Source organism: Myxine glutinosa, chromosome 7 (assembly GCF_964187855.1).
Source record: "Myxine glutinosa chromosome 7, kmMyxGlut1.1, whole genome shotgun sequence".
NCBI classification, from domain to species: Eukaryota; Metazoa; Chordata; class Myxini; order Myxiniformes; family Myxinidae; genus Myxine; species Myxine glutinosa.
Genome location: NC_136267.1, coordinates 87915781 through 87937867, shown reverse-complemented (window position 1 = coordinate 87937867; position 22087 = coordinate 87915781). Strand labels below are relative to the sequence as shown.

The 22087-nt window shown below is 45.9% G+C and overlaps 1 protein-coding gene across 3 annotated transcripts in view; it reads left to right on the top strand.

Moving 5' to 3' along the window:
- LOC137431389 (mitogen-activated protein kinase kinase kinase 20) overlaps positions 1-22087 on the top strand; it is a 56799-nt gene that overhangs the window by 22767 nt on the left and 11945 nt on the right. For all 3 annotated transcript variants that reach the window (XM_078781971.1, XM_078781970.1, XM_078781973.1), the window contains exons 6-12: positions 77-105; positions 540-677; positions 774-860; positions 962-1036; positions 1222-1328; positions 4259-4394; positions 4501-4704. In XM_078781971.1, coding sequence (XP_078638097.1) covers positions 77-105; positions 540-677; positions 774-860; positions 962-1036; positions 1222-1328; positions 4259-4394; positions 4501-4704 — 776 coding nt within the window. The remainder of the gene's footprint in view (positions 1-76; positions 106-539; positions 678-773; positions 861-961; positions 1037-1221; positions 1329-4258; positions 4395-4500; positions 4705-22087) is intronic.

Here is a 22087-nt window from a genome sequence, read left to right as displayed (position 1 = left end):
ACATTCCATACCAATGTTTCTCATTACAATTCCTGAACCGAAAACTTCTCACTAACATCTTACATTTACTCCTCAGTGTTGATTGCCTCTGACAACACATTAAAGGTAAGACTACTACCTGTATTAAATTACCCCCCTCCTCCCTTCCCGTGCCTCCTCCCCCCAAGCCCTCTCCCTCCCACAGATCTCCCGATGTCCCTGCTCTCGAATGTTGTACTTGTGTGCTTCCCTCTCTCTCCCCATCTTGTCTCCCGCTCCCTTTATCATATGTTTTATGTGTCAGTTTGTTATTTTGTGTTCAATGTGAGGTCTTACATGAGCCTCGATCTTGTATACAAAATATATATATATATTGTACTAGAATCCTCAAATATTCAGCACAAGGGATTAAATTCAGCAACTGCATAACTACTGTAGCAAATAATGGCATTGCCTTGAACACCTGGTGTGTTATTCATCATAATGAGTTTGATGCCTCTTTATATAATTTCAGTCACGTGACGTTGCCAATGGAGTGATCCATTCCCCTCCTCTGATAGATCTGCGATTTCGGTGCTTCTCGATTCCATGGCCAGACCACCAACATGTCGCTCGTTGGTACTTTCCCTTGGATGGCCCCCGAAGTCATCCAGAGCAAGCCTGTGTCCGAGACCTGTGACACCTACTCTTTTGGCGTGGTGAGTTCCCCACCGCTCAGGATCCATCAGCGGATGCATCGGAACTTCCTCGGAATCTTCCTGAAGCTCATGCGGTTTACCTCCTGTGCGTGGCAGGTACTCTGGGAGATGCTGACCCGTGAGGTACCATTTAAGGGCTTTGAAGGCATGCAGGTGGCCTGGTTGGTGGTGGAGAAGAAGGAGGTACAATGATGTAGCTTGCATAAACCTCTTTTTGATACCCCTTTCAACGTTAAGACTTAAATGGCGATGAAACGACACTGTGTGTGTGTGTTTCCTTTTAGAGACCTATGGTACCAAGCTCATGTCCCACCAGCCTTGCCTCACTCTTGCAGCAGTGCTGGCATGAAGACCCCAAGGTGAAACCCCCAACATTCACAGATAAAACTTGAATTTTTATTTTACTGGATGTACGAATGCCTCTGGGTCCTCATCCTGGGTGGAGTAGTTAAGGAAAATGAAGATGCTTGAGGCAAAAAGCATCCCATGTCGAGGAGGCAAATTCTCTAGCCAATTGAAACAATTATACATCTTTCCTTGGCAGAAACGGCCATATTTTCAGACTGTTCTTCGTACGCTCGAGACGATGCTATGGGACAGCTGTCTACCTGAGGAGGCAAACTCCTTTCTGCATCATAAAGCACAGTGGAGGTCAGACTGCACCTCATCACACTCCATTGAACTAGATGGTATTCGTAGAATACTTACATCGCACAGTCTTGAGAAGGACTTGGTGCGAGCCAACTCTTCTGTTTTTTTTAAGGTTTTTTTTTTCTTTGACACAACATGGTTGGCAGACCACGTGACCGATGATGTCATCTTTATCAAACCATATTTCCCATGGGTAGTTGATCTATTCGTTAAAGTTTCACTTTGGTTGGTTAAACGGTTTCAGAGAAGAATGTTTTCAAAGATTTTCACTTAGATCCAATATGGCTGCCAAACCACGTGACCAATGACATCATAAATTTACTTTCTCCAATATAATTGTTGCATAGAGCATGCTCAAGAAATTTCAAACTGATAGGACTAAGCCTTGTACTTGTTGAATTATGACGTTATAATTAAGGCACCAATGACGTCATCATTAGCAACACTTATTTCCGATGTGGAGTGCTTTACAATGGGCCACGTTTCAATTTTTTTCCATGGGGCAGTTTCGGAGATCTTGAGGTGCAACATTTTTCGGTTTTTCCAAGATGGCGCCTGTACCACGTGACATAGGACGTCATAATTATCATTTAAAATCATACAGGAGGAGGCGCTCCTATGTTGAAAATTTTGTGTCCATCGGGCTAACAGTTGCATAGAAAACAAGACTGAAAGTCTAACAGCGGCGTAGCCGGGCTTGTAAAATATTATAAACCACAAACACATATGATTAGTTTTTTAAACAGTCGCTAATGCTGTTTATAACATTAAACAAAGAAATTTGGAGGAATCTGGACGTAAGTTTTACTTACAGAACTGAGGGAAGATCTACTGTAATCTATATATCCCACAAGGGTTGAGTTAATAACATGCTATCAAAAAACCGAGGCGAATTCCTTACTTCCGCAAATGTTAGTACCGTACATCGCTTATCATTGATTCATTAACTTTGTATTCAAGACATTTTGATTAAATTGTTATGGTCATATTTACTATATTATTATTATTACTATTACGAAAACGATACACTACTGTATTAAGAAACCTGGGCTTAATTTGTTGTTAGGGTTACGTACCGTATACGATATGTTCGGCCTGAAGGAAATTGGAATCAAAATGCCAGTGTGGAGAGTCAGCAGCCGCACCGCCGTAATGGCATCAGACGTAATCACATCGCCCTGTCATGTGACCAGATCCTCAGCTCTGATTGGTATACATTTGAGGGGATATACATACATACATACATACATACATATGGACGGACAAACACTGTTCTAGACGGCTTTGCCCTATGGTCTATGCCGTCAAAATTATTTCATACTGATCGGATCAAGTGTTGTACTTGTCAAATTATGACGTCATAATAAAGGTATGGATGGCAGAAACATGAACATATCTTATTCCCCATGGGGAGTACTTGACAATGAACCAAGTTTCAAGTTTTTTCCATTGAGCGGTTTGAGAAATAGAGGTGAAACGTTTTTCCAAGTTGCTGTCCATACCACGTGATGTATGATGCCATAAATATCGCTAAAAATTCTACATGAGTAGATGCATACTGTGGTGAAAAGTTCGTGTCAATAATCGGACCAATGGATGCTGAGAAAAATAATTTTTAAAATGCAGACACGCACATACGACATACGTACGCACGTATGCACCTGAACACCTAACTCTGTTCGCCTCGCGAGTGCAGGGTAATTAAACAGATGATGTACTCCAAATATACCTTTGCTTGCTGTGTTTACTTTTCTTTTTTAACACCTGAATGTCAGGCAAAGAGAAGAGCATTTCCCATTTTGGAGTTACAGGAATGTAGTATTCTCTCTATTTTGGTCATTGCTCAAACAAACTACCTTACTCTACACACAAATAAGACGCTTGGTTGTTTATTTTTATTTTTTTTGTATACAAGATCGAGGCTCATGTAAGAGCTAACATTGATCACAAAAAGACAAACTGACACATAAAACATATGATAAAGGGAGCGGGAGACAAGATGGAGAGCAGGAACATCGGGAGATCTGTGGGAGGGAGGGGGCTTGGGGGGAGGATGCATGGGAAGGGGGGGGGGGGTGCTGGGAGAGGTATAAAACACATGGACACTGCTAGGACTTCCAGGAAAGAAGTCGGTATTTGAAAAAGTGGATCTGGGGTGAATTAGTGGGGGTAGAGAAGATCAAGGTTTTGGATGGGGGAAGATAAGAGATGGTGGTGAACAGCTGTTTTAAAGACCTGGAGGAAGGAGAGGGATTGAAGGGAGTGAGGGAGTTTGTTCCAGAGGTGGGAGAAACGTGGAATGAAAGCATGAAGGTGAGCAGAGAGTCTTGATTTTGGCAGTTTAACCAGAAGACGGTAGCTGGCAGAACTTGTGCGACCTGTCGGAATATTTGGGGGACGCAGCACTGAGAGAGCTGGGGGGAGCAAGGCCGGAGAGGAGTCGGTAGAAGACAGAAAGACCACCAACCTGCCTGCGGTGAATAAGTGAAAGGTCCTCGGAGTTAGCTTCATCGCGGGAGATTCCAATGATTCTGAAAGCTTTGGTTTCAACAGCGGAAAGCCGAGCTAAGTGTGAGGCAGGAGCACCGGCCCAGAGGGGGGAACAGTAACCCATTGAGCTGCGGATGAAAGCCTTGTATGTGGTGAGAAGCTCAGGTGTGCCAAGGAAGGACCCCGCACGATGGAGGATGCCCAGTCGGCGACTGGCTTTGGAGGCCAGATTTGAAATGTGGTTTTAAATTTGAACATAATATATTCGAACTTTGTGTTAAATATTCCCTTCGGACAACAAGGTCATTGCATCTTAAAAGTTAAAACATATCTGTCATGGCTCTGGCTCCATGCACTGTTTGCAGACATGTCCTAGGCTTTCTGGGACATGACTTCCTGACTAATGCAGGTGCGTGTAAACGTACTTGTATGTGATGCAGGTGGGAGATCGAGGAAAAGCTGCAAGGACTTCGAGAGCTCGAGGTAGAGCTGAGTAGCCGTGACGAGGAGTTGAGGAACAAAGAAAGACGACTGCGGCAGTGGGAGCGGCAGCTCCGCAGACAAGCACAGCAACCTGTACGACCACCGCAGCTCCCATTATCACAAACATGAAATGATGTACACTCTTACCTGCATGTCCACAACTCGATATGCTCACCTTCCTCGTCTCTTCATGTCATAGGTGTTTTCACCGTTAGAGGTGAAGCTGGCTGAAGAGTCCTTCTTCGAATCTCACACGGAGGAGTCCAACAGCTCTGAGCTTTCGTGCCAGCTGGAATCTGTGAGCAATGGAGAGGCCTGTACCGGAGTCGCTGCGGATCGGAAGGCGCCATGCGGCCTGGACCAGAAGCATTACGATCACATCAGTGGTGTTAAAGATTTTCAGGTAGGCTCAAATGTGAAAAGTGTTGCCCTGTTTGATGTTACCTTTTGCACACTTGGCTCATGGCCCTGAGGTTCCTGTCTCTCTATTTCACATATTGCGTTTTGATCTTTCACCGTTTTTTTTTGTCCTGTCCTTGGATGCCCAATCATACGAAAGTATGCAATTTGGTGTCTGTCTGTCTGTCTGACGGTTTTCGACCTTGATACATTCGGTCGATACTTATCCAATCTCAACCAAACCTGACAGGAGGACTAAGGATCACACAATGAAGGTTATAGCGATTTAACTCCCCCTCCACCATAAAGGGGATTTCCCCGCCAAAGGTGTTGCGTTTTGAGGTGTATATCCGTGTTACGACAGCTTTATCGTGGCGTTTTTCCAAAGCTGCTTCTAATCACAAAAGTAACAACAATGCTCATGATAATAGCAGAATAGTAATATTTATAATATCCCCCCTCCCAAAGGGGTTTTGTCACACAATATTGCCTCCACCCTTCCCCCTCCCCGCCCCCCCCCCCTCCCCCACCTCGACACTCTCACAGAAGTAAATTTTATTATGCCTTATGATCACTGGGCCAGTCGGATTCTGGACTCTATTTATACTCTCATGCTACCATGTACCGCACATTAGGTAAATCATACACTACCAAACATGCCAAGACGTTTAAACGTACGCATTCTAACATAAAAATGATTGCTGAAATGATTAGACTTGGAGGACGAACACAATTAGTCGGGAAAGTATATGCTCACCAGAATCGTTCCGATGCACCTCGAAGATTAAATGTGAAGACCAAAATATCCACATGCCATTGTTTGCATTTTATGTAACCGTAAACCAAACTGGCCATTTTACTGCACGAGCAACGGTACCTGCCCGACGGGCGGGGCTTCAATTGGGAGGCCCAAATGAAAAGGCAAAATATCAGAAATTTAAGGCTTTTTTTATTTTAAACGATTTATATAAACATCCGTTAAATCATATCACACGCAAATCATCAAAATCTAAACAGTATTTGTAGAATTTCAATAAAAGCCACACCACTGTTCATATCAGTAAATATTATTCCATCGTGTTTGGAAAAATTGGAAAATTGGAAAAATTGGAAATTGGAAAAACTGGAAAATTGGAAGAAAAAAAATGGAAAAAACAATATCGACTATTTTACTCCAGGGGGTCCCAGGATTACCCACCCAAAATTTAGTTGCGATCGGTTCAGCCGTTTTTGCGGTACCTGGGAACAGACAGACAGGCAGACATTTGGTGAATTATAGTAAGATGGAATTTATAATGGCTGGCACGGTCTGATCTTTTCAATGACGTGATCTAATATACGTTACAGTAATAATAATAATTGGCAATAATAATAAGGATAATAACATGACACCCCCTGCCGCTCCCACAGTGAGTGGGTGTACTCGTTAATGTAAACGCACACTGCAAATGTCTGCTGATGTCCTCTTCCTACATCTCAAACATACAGTATGTCCGTACAAGATATGCCATGAGACTTAGACATAGTTTTAAAAGTTTTTTTTTTAACGCTGCTTTAAGAATGACCCAAAAGAGCTCATTAATATTTGGTGAAAATTTGCGAGGGTTTTGTAAAGGTCTGAGGTTGAAGTATGAAGTATTTAACCAAAAACCTAAGACTATGTGGTGAGGTGAGACTTTGCACACCACTTCATTGTGACCTCCAACAAAATGGAATACCTGCAATAGTTGTTGGAATTTTAAGGTCATGTCATCTCAATCTCGAATAGATGACCTTATAAAATGGGTCGTGATGCTCGTCTGTCTGTCCGTCCGTCCGCCGGTTAACTTTTTGCTCTTTCTGCTACTCCTCCCTTATCACCTGGTTGATTGTTCTGAAAGTTGACACGATAATACAAAACAGTAGCCTGCACAATCGCTCAGGCTTAGATTTTTAGATTTTGGATCATGGGGGCTTGAATAACAGGTGTGATGGTAACTACACAGTGCTATGCGCCATATTTGATTAAGTCTCATAGTTATTCTGCCCTCAGGGCATGAATATGTTGCCAAGTCCTGCCGAACAGGTTTGTGTGAGTGACGAAAAGGTGATTTGTGTTCTGCAGTGTTGAAGTATATAATTCATTTGAAAAAAATTAAAAAAAATTTAAGGTTGTAGAAAAAGATCACCTTATTTACCATAGAAAAAAAAACCCAGTTTCTTACACCCACCTTATTAAAAACTTTCCATTAGTTCTTCATGCCTGTTATATGTGTCCCTTATGACACCCTCAAAACAGTAAGTTTCCTGTTTGGGAAAAAAATGTCAACTTTGTTTTAGCTGCCAGAGAGACAGACAGGAAAACAAAATGATCTCTCTCCTCTCTGCGCATGTCCGATCGGGATGAATTCAGAGTCAAAGTACTGTAAAACTACAGGTTTGTTTTCCGATTCGTGTTCAAAATATAACATTCAATTTAAATTAAGTTGTTCCTCGATCAGACAAGTTAATGTCAGACAGGACAAGACAAAGGACTGCACCTCAACCAATAGCGAAAGGTGAAGGGTTTCGTGCACAATGTTTGTGTGCAGTTACAACGTGAGAACTCTCTGCATTTCATGAAAAATTTCCATGAGCTATTGCAGGTATCCTTGATTTGGAAATGAGAGTGTGGGAAGATGAATCGTAATAAAATTTGTCATTTCATGGATTTGTATCAATGCAGAGAAAGAGGAGGAGTAAGAAAATGGCATAGGAGGAAGGAACTAGCTTGACTATATATGAATGATTTAAGGAATGAGGTCAGAATTCGTGGAAATTATGAATGACTTTTTATTATTTACGAGCAAATACCACTCGTCATTTAGCTGATCCCGGTGTGTACCCCGGTTTAGAATAGGTACACGTACACCGTATCCCTGCATGTTGTAAGAAGCGACTAAAAGGGTTGGCGTCATAAAGGGCATCCGGCCATAAAAACATTGCCTCAAAAGGAACCATGACAATTACAATTACATATGGGCAGTGTACAGCCCGAAGTACCCGTGGGGGACCTCGTCCACTCTCGTCAAAAATCAAGGTGGGGAACCCGATCGAAGCAAGGGTGGAAATCATTCCATTTATGACGACGAAACGTCTGATGCCCGACGTGGAGATCGATTTCTGAGGTTTGGGACATGGAATGTAGGGACAATGACAGGGAGATCAGGAGAAGTGGTGGAAGTATTGGTCAGAAGAAGAGTGGACATATGTTGTGTGCAAGAGACGAGATGGAAGGGAAATGGTGTGAGAATGGTGAAGGGTAGGCAGGGATAGAAATACAAGTTTGTGTGGCAAGGGTGCTCGGAAGGCGTGAATGGTGTTGGTGTCCTGTTTTCTGAGGAGTTTGTAGACAGTGTGGTGAGTGTAACGAGAGTGAGTGAAAGGTTGATGATGGTGAAAATGATGATTGGAAAGCTCTCGGTGAACGTCATCTCCGGATATGCTCCGCAGGTTGGTTGGAGCGATGAAGAGAAGGACAAGTTTTTTTTTTTGTTTTTTTTTTTTCTTGTATACTGAATCGAGGCTCGTGAAAGAGCTAACATTTACTTCACAACCAAATCAACGAGACAAACAAAATATATAAAAAGAGGGAGCGGAAGACAAGATGGGGAGAGAAGGGGAAGCACACAAACACAACATTTGAGAGCAGGGAGATGTGTGGAAGGGAGAGGGCTTGGGGGGAGGAGGTGTGGGAAGGGGGGGGGGGGGGGAGGGAGAAGTATAAAACACAAGGACACCAAGGACTTCCAGGACAGAAGTTGGTATTTCAAAAAAGTGGAATTGGGGTGAAATTAGCGGGGGGTAGAAAAGATCAAGGTTTTGGATGGGGGAAGATAAGAGATGGTGGTGAACAGCTGTTTTAAAGACCTGGAGGGTGGAGTGGGATTGAAGAGAGTGATGGAGTTTGGTCCAGAGGCGGGAGAAAAGAGGAATGAAGGAGTGAAGGTGAGCAGAGAGTCTTGATTTTGGCAGTTTAACCATAAGAGGGTTGCAGGCAGATCTTGTGCGACCTGTAGGAATATTTGCGGGACAGAGCCCAGAGAGAGCTGGGGGGGGCAAGGCCAGAGAGGAGTCGGTAGAAGACGGAAAGACCACCAACCTGCCTGCGGTGAGTGAGTGAGAGGCCCTTGGAGTTAGCTTCATCGTGGGAGAATCCAATGATTCTGAATGCTTTGGTTTCAACAGCGTGAAGACGAGCTAGGTGTGAGGCAGGAGCACCAGCCCAGAGGGGAGAGCAGTATTCCATTGAGCTGCGGATGAAAGCCTTGTATGTGGTGAGGAGCTCAGGTGTGCCAAGGAAGGACTTCGCATGACGGAGGATGCCCAGTCGGCGACTGGCTTTGGAGGCCAGATTTGAAATGTGGTTTTCCCAGGAAAGATCATGGCAGATAGTGAGACCCAAAAGCTTGAGTGACAGAACTTCTTGGAGAGGATTATTCAGAAAGTGGATGGGAGGGTTGTCCAGTCGGTCTTTTCAGAGAGACATCATAAGAGTGTGAGATTTGTCAGGATTGAAAGACATGTTCCACTTGTTTGCCCAGTCTGTGATTTTGTCCAGGTCTGCAGAGAGTGAGGAGGCTGCAGACTGCTGATCTGAGGGATGAAGAATGGAGCGACAGAGAGTAGAGTCATCAGCAAAGAGATAGAGAGGATTTTCAAGAGAGTCAGAGAGATCATTGATGAAGACCAGAAAAAGCACAGGGCCCAGAACACTGCCTTGGGGAACTCCAGCCTGAACAGGAAGAGGAGATGAGAGAAACCCATTCAGGGCCACACATTGACTACTACTAGAGAGGAAGTCTGCCAGCCATGCGTGGAGATTTCCATGGATACCAAAAGAGGAGAGTTTGGTGAGCAGAGCGGGGTGCCAGACCGTATCGAAGGCACGTGATATGTCAAGGGAGACTGCTCTAATTTCCTGTTTGGCATTGAGGACCTCCATCCATTGTTGAGAAAGCAGAAGCAGCATGTCCAGAGTAGAGTGTCCAGGTCTGAAACCAAATTGATGATCAGAGATCAAGCCATTGGAGAAGAGGAAAGATTTCATATCTGAAGCAATGATGGATTCCATGACTTTGCTGATAATTGGGAGAAGGCTGATTGGTCTGTAGTTGCTGGGATCTGTTTTTGCACCTTTTTTGTGCAAAGCGGTGATGTTGGCAGATTTCCAAGCAGATGGAAGATGACCTTGAGCAAAAGAGAGGGTGAAGAGAACAGAGAGAGGGAGTGAAAGAGCGGAAGAACAGGATTTTAGGACCCGGGGCTGATGCCGTCAGGTCCAGTTGCAGAATCCGAGTCGAGGGTTGACAGAAACTTTTCCACCTTGTCAGGAGGAAAGGACACAGGGTCCAGGAGCAGCTGGGTACGACTGGGTACGGTGGGTACAGAGAGGGATGGGTTTGGGACACAAGATTTAGAGGCAAACACAGAATTGAGGCATTCAGCTTTTTTCACGTGCGGAGTCAGCCGTGTGGCCATTTGAGGTGAGGGAGGGGATGGAGGGGGAACAAACACCATAAACAGATTTGACCAGACGCCACCAGGATTTGGAAGAGGGAGACAGATAAGAGAGTTCGGTCCTGAGAACGGAGAGATATTGTTTCCTGGCTCTCCTGAGGATGGACACACACTTGTTTCGGGCTTTGTGAAAGGAAATGAGATTTCCTTCTGTTGGATTTGCTTTCCAGGAGATGAAAGCAAGTTGTTTCTGGGCAATAGCCTCACCACAAGATTCCGTGTACCATGGACGGGAGGAAGGGTATGACAACTGAAGACGAGATGGGATAAATCTGTGCATGAGAGAGAGCAATTTACTTTGGAAGAATTCCCAGGATGAGTTGATGTCAGAGGCGGTAGAGATGGGAGACCAGTCCAGATGATTGATGGCTGCTTGAAGACCGTGTCAGTTGGCCTGAGTGAAATGCCAGACTCGTCGACGCTGAGGAGGCTCTCTGAGAATGGTCAGAGAGATTCACTTTAACAAGCACATGATCAGACCAGCCGATTGGAGCAGAAGAAGAGCAGCAGACCTTTTTAGGGAAGTTAGTCATAACCAAGTCCAGAAGAGAAGATGCTCCGTTGACTGAAATCCGGGTCGGGAAATTGACAGATTGTGTCAGTCCCAGTGAGTCACAGAAGTCCTTTGCTGAAGAACCATGGCTGGTGAGAGAGGTACCCACACCCAGCCAACTGGCATGGTGACAGTTGAAATCACCACATATGAGGAAGAGAGAGTTGGGATGGGTAGATAGAAGTTGGTCCATATTCTCAGACAGCGAAATATAGATGGAGTCATCACTGTTTGGTGGACGGTACAACACACATATGAACAAAAGGTGGGAGTGAAGGGGAAGCCGTAGCCAAAGGTATTCCTGGGGGTGAGGTGGAGAGAGGGCAGTGCAGGGCGAGTGAGGAAGAGAGTTTTTTATTAAGATAGCAACCCCACCTCCAGGACGAGGCTCAGGTCTATCATACCTGAGGAGGGAGTAACCTGGGAGAGATACCAAGGAATCAGAGACATCATGAAGGAGGAAAGTTTCTGTAAAGCAGATCACGTCTGGTTTATCAGAAGCAACCTGTATGGAGAGATCAGACAAGTTTGAGCGAAGGCCCCGGATGTTTGAGGTCCATACTCTTAAGGAAGAGGAAGGGGGAGCATCGGATACAGAACAGGGGGGGGGGGAGCGGTAGGGTAAGATGTGGAAGAGGAGGAAGAGGTAGGAAGAGCTGTTGAAGGTGTGTCAGAGATTACAGAATAGCTTGGAGAAAGGGAAGAATGGGGCGGACAAAAGGTTTGATGGTGATTTGGTGAGGCGCAGTGAGGTGTTATTTGACGAGGGGGAAGAGTGAGGCAGAAGGTTGAGGGAGATGAAGGTGAAAGTTGGAAGGGGGAAGAAGCGGGGAGGATGCTTTGAGGAGGAGGGGTGAGAGGGGAATCTAGGAGGGGAGGAGCGAGGGAGAGTCTCGAAGGGGAGGGGTGTGGGGGGAGATTTGAAAGGAATGGGTGATTGGGAAGATTTGGAGGGGAGGGGCAAGGGGGAAGATTTGAAAGAGATGGGTGATGGAGATGATTTGGAGGGGAGGGGCAAGGGGGTATATTTAGAGGGGAGGGGTGATGGGGACGTTTTGGAGGGGAGGGGTGATGGGGACATTTTGGAGGGAAGGGGTGATGGGGAAGATTTGGAGGGGAGGGGCAAGGGGGAAGATTTGAAAGGGATGGGTGTTGGGGAAGATTTGGAGGGGAGGGGCAAGGGGGAAAATTTGAAAGAGATGGGTGATGGGGAAGATTTGGAGGGGAGGGGCAAAGGGGTAGATTTGGAGGGGAGGGGTGATGGGGAAGTTTTGAAGGGGAGGGGTGATGGGGAAGATTTGGAGGGAAGGGGGGATGGGGTAGTTTTGGAGGGAAGAAGTGATGGGGAAGATTTGGAGGGGAGGGGTGATGGGGAAGATTTGGAGGGGAGGGGTGAGCAATAGAGAAGGTGATGGAAAACGTGAAAGATGAGGAAGTTGTTGTGGTAGGAGGAGACCTAAACGGACATGTGGGAAGGAGTATGGACGGTTTTGAGGGAGTTCATGGGGGTTACGGATATGGTGTGAGAAATGGAGAAGGTGAAAGGATTTTGGAGTTTGTTGATGGAGCTGGTCTGTTGATTTGTAATAATCAATTCCAGAAAGCGGATGATAAGCTTGTTACATACACGTCAGGTGGGTCGACGACAACGGTTGACTACCTGCTGGTGCGTAGGCGAGACAGGGGGCACCTCCGGGACACAAAGGTGATCCCGGGGGAGGAGGCTGTTTCACAGCACCACTTGGTTGTCTGCGACATAAGGGTGAAAGGTTCGAGGAGAGCTCGGCAGGTGAAGTACCAAGAATGAAGGTGTGGAGGTTGAATGAGGTGACAGTGAGGGAGGCATTAAAAGAGAGGCTGAGAATGGTAGAGGATGATGTGGTTGAGCTTGAAAGTGGTTGGATGTCAATGAAAGATAGTCTGTTGGGAGCCATTGGTGAGGTATGTGGATGGACTAAAGGACCACCGAGGCACTCGGAAACATGGTGGTGGGATGATGAAGTTGGAAAGAGGATTGACGAGAAGAGGAAGAAGTTGAAGGAGTGGCAGAAGGCGAAAGGTACGGGGGCAGAAAAGGCAGAGAATGAAAGTTATAAGGCAGCCAAGAAGGCTGCAAAGAAAGAGGTAGCAAAGGCGCAGGAGGCATGGAGGAAAATGTTCGGAGAACGCTTGGATTTGGAAGAAGGTCAGAGAGCGGTATTCAGGATTGCAAAGCAGATAGCGAAAGAGAGGTTCGATGTGATGGGGGTGAGTTGCTTGAAGGATGAAGTGGGACAAATAGTTGTGGACCCAGATGGGATTAAAGGAAGGTGGTAAAGATATATGGAAATGCTGTTGAATGCAGAGAATGAATGGGATGGCAACATGGAGAGAAACCCAGTTTTAGGACCAGCAGAGAAGATAACTGAGAAGGAAGTTGAGGAAGCGATAAAAGTAATGAAGAGTGGAAAAGTGGGAGGGCCGACGGGAGTTGTGGGAGATATGTTGAAGGCAGCAGGAAGTTGAGGTGTGAAGAGAATGACAGAGATCTGTAATCTGATGGTGAAAGCAGGCCGCATTCCAGTGGATTGGGAAATGAGTACCCCCGTCCCTCTATACAAGGGGAAAGGTGACCCTGTAGAGTGTGGCTCGTAATGAGCGATAAAGTTATTGGAGCATGGAATGAAGGTATTGGAAAGGGTGTTGGAGAAGAGGATAAGGAAGAATGTGAAGATCGACGAAATGCAGTTTGGATTTATGCCAGTAAGAGGAACGATAGATGCGTTTTTTATTGTAAGTCAGTTGCACGAGAAGTACATGGAGAAGAGGAAGATGTTGTTTCTTGGGTTTGTTGATCTGGAGAAAGCATTCAATAGGGGTCTTCACTACGTGAAGTAGTGAAATGGGCATTGAGGAAGTTAGGAGTGGAGGAATTGTTGATCAGAGTAGTGATGGCAATGTACGAGAGAGCGCGCACAGCTGTAAGGACAAAGGACGGGAACAGTGGTGAGTTTCAGGTGAAGGTGGGAGTGCATCAGGGGTCGGTACTAAGTCCCCTACTATTTGTAGCTGTGATGGAGGTGCTGGCTCGGAAAGTAAAGGAGGGTTTACCGTGGGAGTTGTTGCAAGCAGATGATCTGGTGTTGATTGGGGAGTGTATGGATGGACTGAAGGAGAAAATGAACAAGTGGAAGGAATGTATGGAGGCAAAAGGTCTGAAGGTGAATATCGGAAAGACGAAGGTGATGGCAAATGGTAAAGCATGTGGTGAGGTGGAAAGAACTGGGAAGTGGCCATGTGCTCTGTGCAGGAAGGGTGTCGGAGTGAACTCCATTCAATGTACAATGTGCGCTGAGTGGGTTCATAAAAAATGTAGTGGTTTGAGAGGGTCATTAACCAGTGTGGCAGCTACATTCAAGTGTAAGGTGTGCACAGAGGGAGCTGCAGATGGACGAAATGTTGAGTTGGATCTTGGAGACGGCGTGAAGCTGGAAGGTGTGAAAACATTTTGCTACCGAGGAGACATGCTGAATGGAGAAGGTGGATCAGACTCGGCAACGGTTGCTCGAGTGAGATGTGCATGGAAGAAGTTTCGGGAACTGCGTGGCGTGCTGATGAGGAGGGGAGTGTCATTGAAGCTGAAGGGAAAGGTGTATGCTGCATGTGTGAGAAGTGTTATGATTTATGGGAGCAAGACATGGGTAATGAATATAGAGCAGCAACGAAGGCTGGAAAGGGTGGAAATGCGAATTGTTCGGAGGATGTGTGGAGTATCGTTGAGAGAGAGGAAGACAAATGATGAATTGCGAAAGATGATGGGAATAGAGCCTGTGATGGCTGCTGTGAAGAGAAACAGGTTGAGATGGTTTGGTCATGTGTTGAGGAAGGATGAAAGTGACTGGTTGAGAAGAGTGATGGAAATGAATGTAGAATCAAGTAGAGGACGGGGAAGACCGAGAAAGACTTGGCTAAAGGTGGTGGAAGAATAAATGCGGGCAAGGGGGTTAACAAGGGGAGATGTAGAAAATAGGAAAGAATGGAGAAGATTGTCATGGGGACCGCAAGGCTAACCCCCGCTCTAGCAGGGAAAATGGCCTTAAAATGCCTGTTGTGTTTGTTTATATTTAGCTGACAGGAATGCTAATGGAGAAGGGTGAGAGAGAGAGGAGAGATATGAGAGGAGAGGAGTAGATCAGATTGGAGCAGATCATGATATAATGAAATCAGGTTGCACAAAAATGTGAAAAATGCGATCGCGTCTTAAAATTTTTTTTCACATTTTCAGCAGGCGGACCGGATGACATCGAGGCACCACATGACACCGTAGGCCTGAACCTTGTACTTTGATCCATGGACCATTTATTACGAAGACACATAGGATGTATTTTGCTTTTATTTACCAGATTGACAGTGCATGTCACCGATGCGTACTTTTGCCCATGAATTAACACTGTATGTAGCACAGGTGATCGAACTATGTATGGAATACTTCATCGTTTACTTAAACTTACCGCGGCACTCACTCGGCACTGACACATTCTAAAAAGACGTGTGTGAACACTGTGGGACTGCACCGCAGGTCTCTCTCAAAATACCACCCATCACTTACAAATACCACCTTTCGCTTCGCTGCCGGGAATACCAAGAGAGGGAGGAGCAAGGAGGATGGAGGAGTGGGGAGGGAGAAGGGGGTGTGGGGTTCTTGATATGCATTAGGTTTAAGTTTACTTAGATGGAGGTATATAAGCAAGAGAGGATCTTAAGGGAGAGTGGATGATTTACCCTCTTATATCTGTTACGGATTCGTGACTTCCGTTATTGTGGTTTTCACCCACTTGATGTAGTTCTGATATTATGTACTATATTTATCTTCAAAAGGCTTATTATCCATGAACGGTTATTTAAAGTTAAAAAGGCTAACTTTAAATGATACAGGACACCTGTCCAGGACACCTGTCCAGGACACCTGTTAGGCTAGCCCCCGCTCCAGCGGGGAAAAATGGCTTTAAAACGAACATTCATTCATATATTCACACCGAACCGGAAAGACGAGAAGGTGAAGAGGAAGAAGCAGCGCGCGCAAAGTCGGAGATGACGGTGACGTCAGCGCTCCGTAACGAGCCAGGTTTACCGACAGCCGTGAGGGGATTTTGAGTTCCTGGAAGGGACATCCGGCGATAAGAATATTCGCTGGAGTGGAGAAATCTGCGAAGACGGATTTGGGGCGCTGAGATTCCGACGAATCCTTGCCTCGTCGCATCGGCTCAAGCCAGAGCCGTCAGGCATTTTGAACCCCATGCTTCGGACGCCGGTGAATGTTTGCTTCGTGTCATCGTCACCCCCAACATCCTACCGTCTGTCGAGGATGAGTGGGTGCGACCGCTTCGTCTCCAATTACGTTGCGGTTTGCTGAGGGAGCGGTGAAGGTGCGCCTCTGGAGGGCGCCGTTGTACAGTTCGGCGGGAAGAGCACCCTTGCCCACTGTACACGCTTCGGATATCGACTGGAGAGCGAGATTCGGGCTTCGACCGGATTTCGTTCCATCGACCGCTGGAGCGAATCCCATTCACCTTGGGAAAAGTCATAGAGACATTGAAGAGTGTCTGTTCATTTGCTGGCAGAGCAGTGAGTCACTTGACTTTATATAAGATATATATAGAGTGCACTCTTAATGGCCATTTGCTGTACCGTATTACCTGTGTGTGATTTATAATACAAGTTTGTTCATTTATAATCATTGGTGTGGTTTCACTATTGATTTTCAACACAGGGTAATATATTTTTCTGCCGGGGTTCCTCTCAGGGTTCGGAGGTTACCAAGACCAGGAGATTGTAGAGGACTCCGTAACAGAAATTGGGGGCTCGTCTGGGATATAAAATTCCTTTAATCGTTCGGGATAGAATTCCCTAGCATTCCCAAATTTTCCAATTTTGGTCCCAAATTCCTGGTCCCAAATTTTTCAAAAAACAAAAAATACCTTTTTGTTTTTTTGGGGAAATTTCTTGTGTGAAGGTTAACAGGTGTTAACAGATAGTCACCATGGAGTTTGACGCAGAGAAGTTTACAGCGACCCCTAGTGAGGCACAGTTCCGAGCGTTACTAAAATCGGAACTCTTGATATTGGGCAAACATTTTCGCTTGGAGGTCAGAGCTAAAATGAAGAAAACAGAGATGCAGACAGTGGTGATAGAATCTATGGTGGAACAATGAACATGGAGAGAGGGAGCCTTGGATTTGTTACCAGAAGAACAAGAAAGTGTGGAGCTCCAAAAAACGGAGATGCAATTGAAGAGCCAGGAAAGGTTAGAAGAGAAAAAAACAGAGGAAAGGAGAGTGGAAAGAGAACTCCAGGAAAGGTTAAAAGTACAGGAAAGAGACCTCCAGGAAAGGTTAAAAGTACAGGAAGGAGAACTCCAGGAAAGGTTAGAAGAGAAAAAAGCAGAGGAAAGGAGAGCTGCAAGAGAACTCGAAGCAGAGGAGAGAAGAGCCGAAAGGGAGTTAAAGGACCGTGAATTGGCGCGTCAGCAGGAAATTAAAGTCAAGGAGCTGGAGTTAATGAGAGAACGGGGAGAGGTACCAGCCATGCCGACTGGTTCGACAACTAGTCAAAACACCTGGGATGTTGGCAGACATGTGAGGCTGGTTCCACCCTTCAATGAAAAGGAGGTAGCCAAGTTTTTTTTTACACTTTGAGAAAGTGGCTCAAATGCTAAAATGGCCGGAGGAGTCCTGGACCATATTAGTACAAAGTGTTCTGGTGGGTAAAGCTCAAGATATTTATTCGGCTTTACCGATTGAGCAATGTGTAGATTATGAGATAGTGAAGAAAACCATTCTCAAAGCCTATGAATTGGTCCCTGAAGCTTACCGTCAAAAATTCCGGAACGCCAGGAAGAGGGAGAATGAGACCCATGTGGAGTTTGCCAGAATGAAAGAAACCGTGTTTGATCGGTGGTGTGATTCAAGAGGAGTTGGGAAAGACTTCGAACTATTGCGACAATTGATCCTGGTGGAGGAATTCCAACAGTGCGTCCACGAGGACATTAAAGTACATCTGGAGGAAAGGAAAGTCCCAAAGTTGTATGAGACAGCAATCATGGCGGATGACTATGCCTTAACACACAGGATGAGGTTCCATAAACCTAACTTCCCACCTAGAGTTCGCATGGAGAGTTATGATACATCTGGTGCGGAGAACGAAGATTCAGGGGGGCGGCCTCGAGATGAAAATGAGGACCACTCTGACACCACGACTACTAGAAATCAGAAGACTGCGGTTCCAAGACAGACCTATCGTCCGGGGGGCTCGAGGCAGACCGCCGCCCCCATGCCTTGGCAGATCACGAGGTTCTCCTCCGGGCCTACTTGCGCTTTTGCCATAAACCTGGACACTTGATGTCCCACTGTTATGCTCTGGGAAAGGAAAATCAGGAGCGGAGTTTGACTAGTACCACTCCGAATGCAATGGAAAATGTGAGTGGTCGCCCTCAAAAGGGTTACCAACCATTTATTTCAGAGGGGTTTGTGTCACTGGATGGAGCCTCGACTAGCCGGAGACCTGTTAGGGTATTGAGGGACACCAGAGCACATCAATCTTTGATGCTTGAAGGCATCTTCCCATTGTCAGAGGAGACAGCAACTGGTGATAGTGTTCGTTTACAGGGGATTGGTGGCTGTGTTAGAGCTCCACTTCATGCCATCCAGTTGGAGCCCGATGTGGTGTCAGGACCGGTCACCGTAGGTTTACAAACCACTCTTCCTGTAGAGGGAGTATCTGTTGTTATAGGGAATGATTTGGCCGGTGGTCAAGTTTATGGTAACCCGATGGTTGTTAAAAAGCCCAGTAGGGAAAATAACACCACACCAGTGAGGGATGGCGACAAAGTTAGCAAGTTATTTGTAGGTGGACTGAACTTCAAAACAAAGGGAGATGTTCTGGAGTCTGCCTTCAGCAAATATGGACCACTTTTGGAAGTAGTGCTGATAAAAGACAGGGAGACACAAAAGTCAAGAGGGTTTGGCTTTGTCACGTTTGAAAACTCAAAGGACGCCAGAGATGCAGAAAAGGATCTGAATAGCAAGAAGTTGGAGGGTCGGACCATAACTGTAGGGAAGGAATTTCGTAGGCGCCGAGGGGTCTACAGAAGAGGACAACTTGGCGGTAGTTTTGGTGGTGGCCGCAGCCGATATTACCATGGAGGCTCCCAGAGTTACGGCATCTCCCGAAAGAATGATTATCAGGGTAGCGGTCGAGAAGGAGACCGCTATTCCCGTGACCACAGGGACAAGCGGTCCAACCAGGATTATTACGAAAGTTAGAAAGAGTTGAAGCACTGAATGCTGCGGAGCAGCCGAGCAAAAATTCCTACACGGATTAACCGTGAACGCCAAGTTCATAAAGGCGTCCATGTAGTGAATACTTCCAGGCCTCACCACCCAACCACCATGGAACCTGGCCTTCAGCTCGGCCTCCCGGGAAAAGTGCTATAGATTTGCTGGCCTTGGATTTTTGATCACCACCCCTTAACCTTCATTCACAAGAAACTGAAATTAAAAATCAGAGGGTGATGAGATGGAGTTTGGCTTTGCAGGAGTCCAACGGGAAATTGAGCATGTAAAGAGCAGGGACAATGTCGTTGCTGATGCTTTGTCCAGAGTGAATTAACTTTGGAAATCTCTGTGCGTTGTGTGAAATTTTGTTGCTTTATTTTTGGGGAGTGTTGAATATTGTTGCCCACGGGAATTGATGATGTGGGTTATGAATTTACTTTTGTTTTAAAAAAAAGTTTGCATGCAAAGAAAGTTTTCGCTGTGTTCAAACTTTCTTTCTTGAGGGGGGGGAAGTGTTACGGATTCGTGACTTCCATTATTGTGGTTTTCACCCACTTGACGTAGTTCTGATATTATGTACTATATTTATCTTCAAAAGGCTTATTATCCAGGAACGGTTATTTAAAGTTAAAAAGGCTAACTTTAAATGATACAGGACACCGAACTGGAAAGACGAGAAGGTGCAGAGGAAGAAGCAGCGCGCGCAAAGTCGGAGAGGACGGTGACGTCAGCGCTCCGTAACGAGCCGGGTTTACCGACAGCCGTGAGCGGATTTTGAGTTCCTGGAAGGGACATCCGGCGATAAGAATATTTGCTGTAGTGGAGAAATCTGCGAAGACGGATTTGGGGCACTGAGATTCCGACGAATCCTTGCCTCGTCGCATCAGCTCAAGCCAGAGCCGTCAGCCATTTTGAACCCCGTGCTTCGGACACTGGTGAACGTTTGCTTCATGTCATCGTCACCCCTAACATCCTACCGTCTGTCGGGGATGAGTGGGTGCGACCGCTTCGTCTCCAATTACGTTGCGGTTTGCTGAGGGAGCGGTGAAGGTGCACCTCTGGAGGGTGCCGTTGTACAGTTTGGCGGGAAGAGCACCCTTGCCCACTGTACACGCTTCGGATATCGACTGGAGAGCGAGATTCGGGCTTCGACCGGATTTCGTTCCATCGACCGCTGGAGCGAATCCCATTCGCCTTGGAAAAAGTCATAGAGACATTGAGGAGTGTCCGTTCATTTGCTGGCAGGGCAGTGAGTCACTTGACTTTATATAAGATATATATAGAGTGCACTCTTAATGGCCATTTGCTGTACCGTATTACCTGTGTGTGATTTATAATACAAGTTTGTTCATTTATAATCATTGGTGTGGTTTCACCATTGTTTTCAACACAGGGTAATATATTTTTCTGCCGGGGTTCCTCTCGGGGTTCGGAGGTTACCGAGACCAGGAGATTGTAAAGGACTCCGTAACATATCTTATGTAAGGAGGCTTAAGCAAGAGGAGGACTTGAGGGAGGGGGAAGGAAGCCTTTCCCTCCCCTCAGGTTTACCTCCTCCTAAACCCTCTCCACCTCCACCCCCATACAACTCTCCTGGCATCTCCAGGCAGTGCTAGTGCCTTTATTTAATTACAAGTAAAATGTGATAAGCTCGAGAATTCCTTAACCTGAGCCGAATTTCAAAAATTAAACTGTGGAATTGAGCTCATTAGCAGTTCCGACTGCTAAAAAAGTGTTGATTTGCTTTAAAATAAAGTGTCTCCGGACATCTCTATACGGTGCTTAAGTATCACCAGCAATATCTTCAGCGTTATTTCAGCCACACAATTACTTAAAGATCATAGATAATACAAACACAGCACTTACCTTGATCTTCTCATAAAACATGATGATGATGTCGAGTCTCCTCGGGCAATTCATTGCCTTTCTAAGGCTGGTATACAGGGGTAAGTGTGTGCTATAGAAGGGGTGGGGGGGGCGGGGGGGGGGGCGGTCGCCACTCATCTCCATCAAACCAGTAATCTAGGTACTCATTTTGCCGATCTCGGAAACCGACCGATTTGCCGACCTGTATGACATATGCTGATGATGCAGAAGACCTGCCAGAGTTCGAAGACTGGTGTCACCAGAGAGGAGAAGACATTCCCAACTTTCAGTACTGGGCAACTGTGCTGGAACTAGAGATGTTGGTACTGGTCTACGTGCGTTCTCTGCGGCAGGCTTCATTCACGATGTACCTTGATGCCCTGACGGAACTGGTCCCATGGTTCCATGCCTTAGACCACACACACTATGCCAGGTGGGTCCCTGTTCACCTGAGGGACATGGTTGCACTCCCAATGAAGCACCCAGATGTAGCCAGAGAATTCAGAGCTGGCAACTTCACTGTACAGAAGACGAAGAAGGTGTTCTCTTCGATCCCAATCGAATCGAAATCTTGCAAAAATCAAATCTCTGAATCTGAGATGGCCCAATATCCAGATCTTTTCATAATATGATAGTCTACTAGTGTGCCAAATTTGGTGCTTTCCTCACAAAATGCACAATTGTTATGCTAATTTGCCCCACTATCTTCACAACATTAAAACACGATTCCAAAATGTATCTTGAAACGTCTTATTCTGCTTATTATCCCATCAGGAACAACCCATTCATTCTTCTTCTTCTTCATAAAAATCTTCCTTTTCTCCTTGACATGGCTTATTTCCCAAAACCTCCTCACTCCCAAACACAATTCATCCAAACTTTTTCACTAACAGTCAAAATTTTCTCCATGCCTTCAACCAAAAATATTATCACCACCATCCCACTCAGGACGTCTGTCACAGGTTATCCATTGTCGGCATTCTGAGGCGTAAATTTTGCAAAGGTCATGCGCACACGACAAAAATTTCCCCTTCACACCCTTCATCGTGTCAAACCCCTCCATGTCAGTACCATCCCTCCCATCTGCTCCCCTTTGTCCTTCCCCCTCTCATCTTCCCA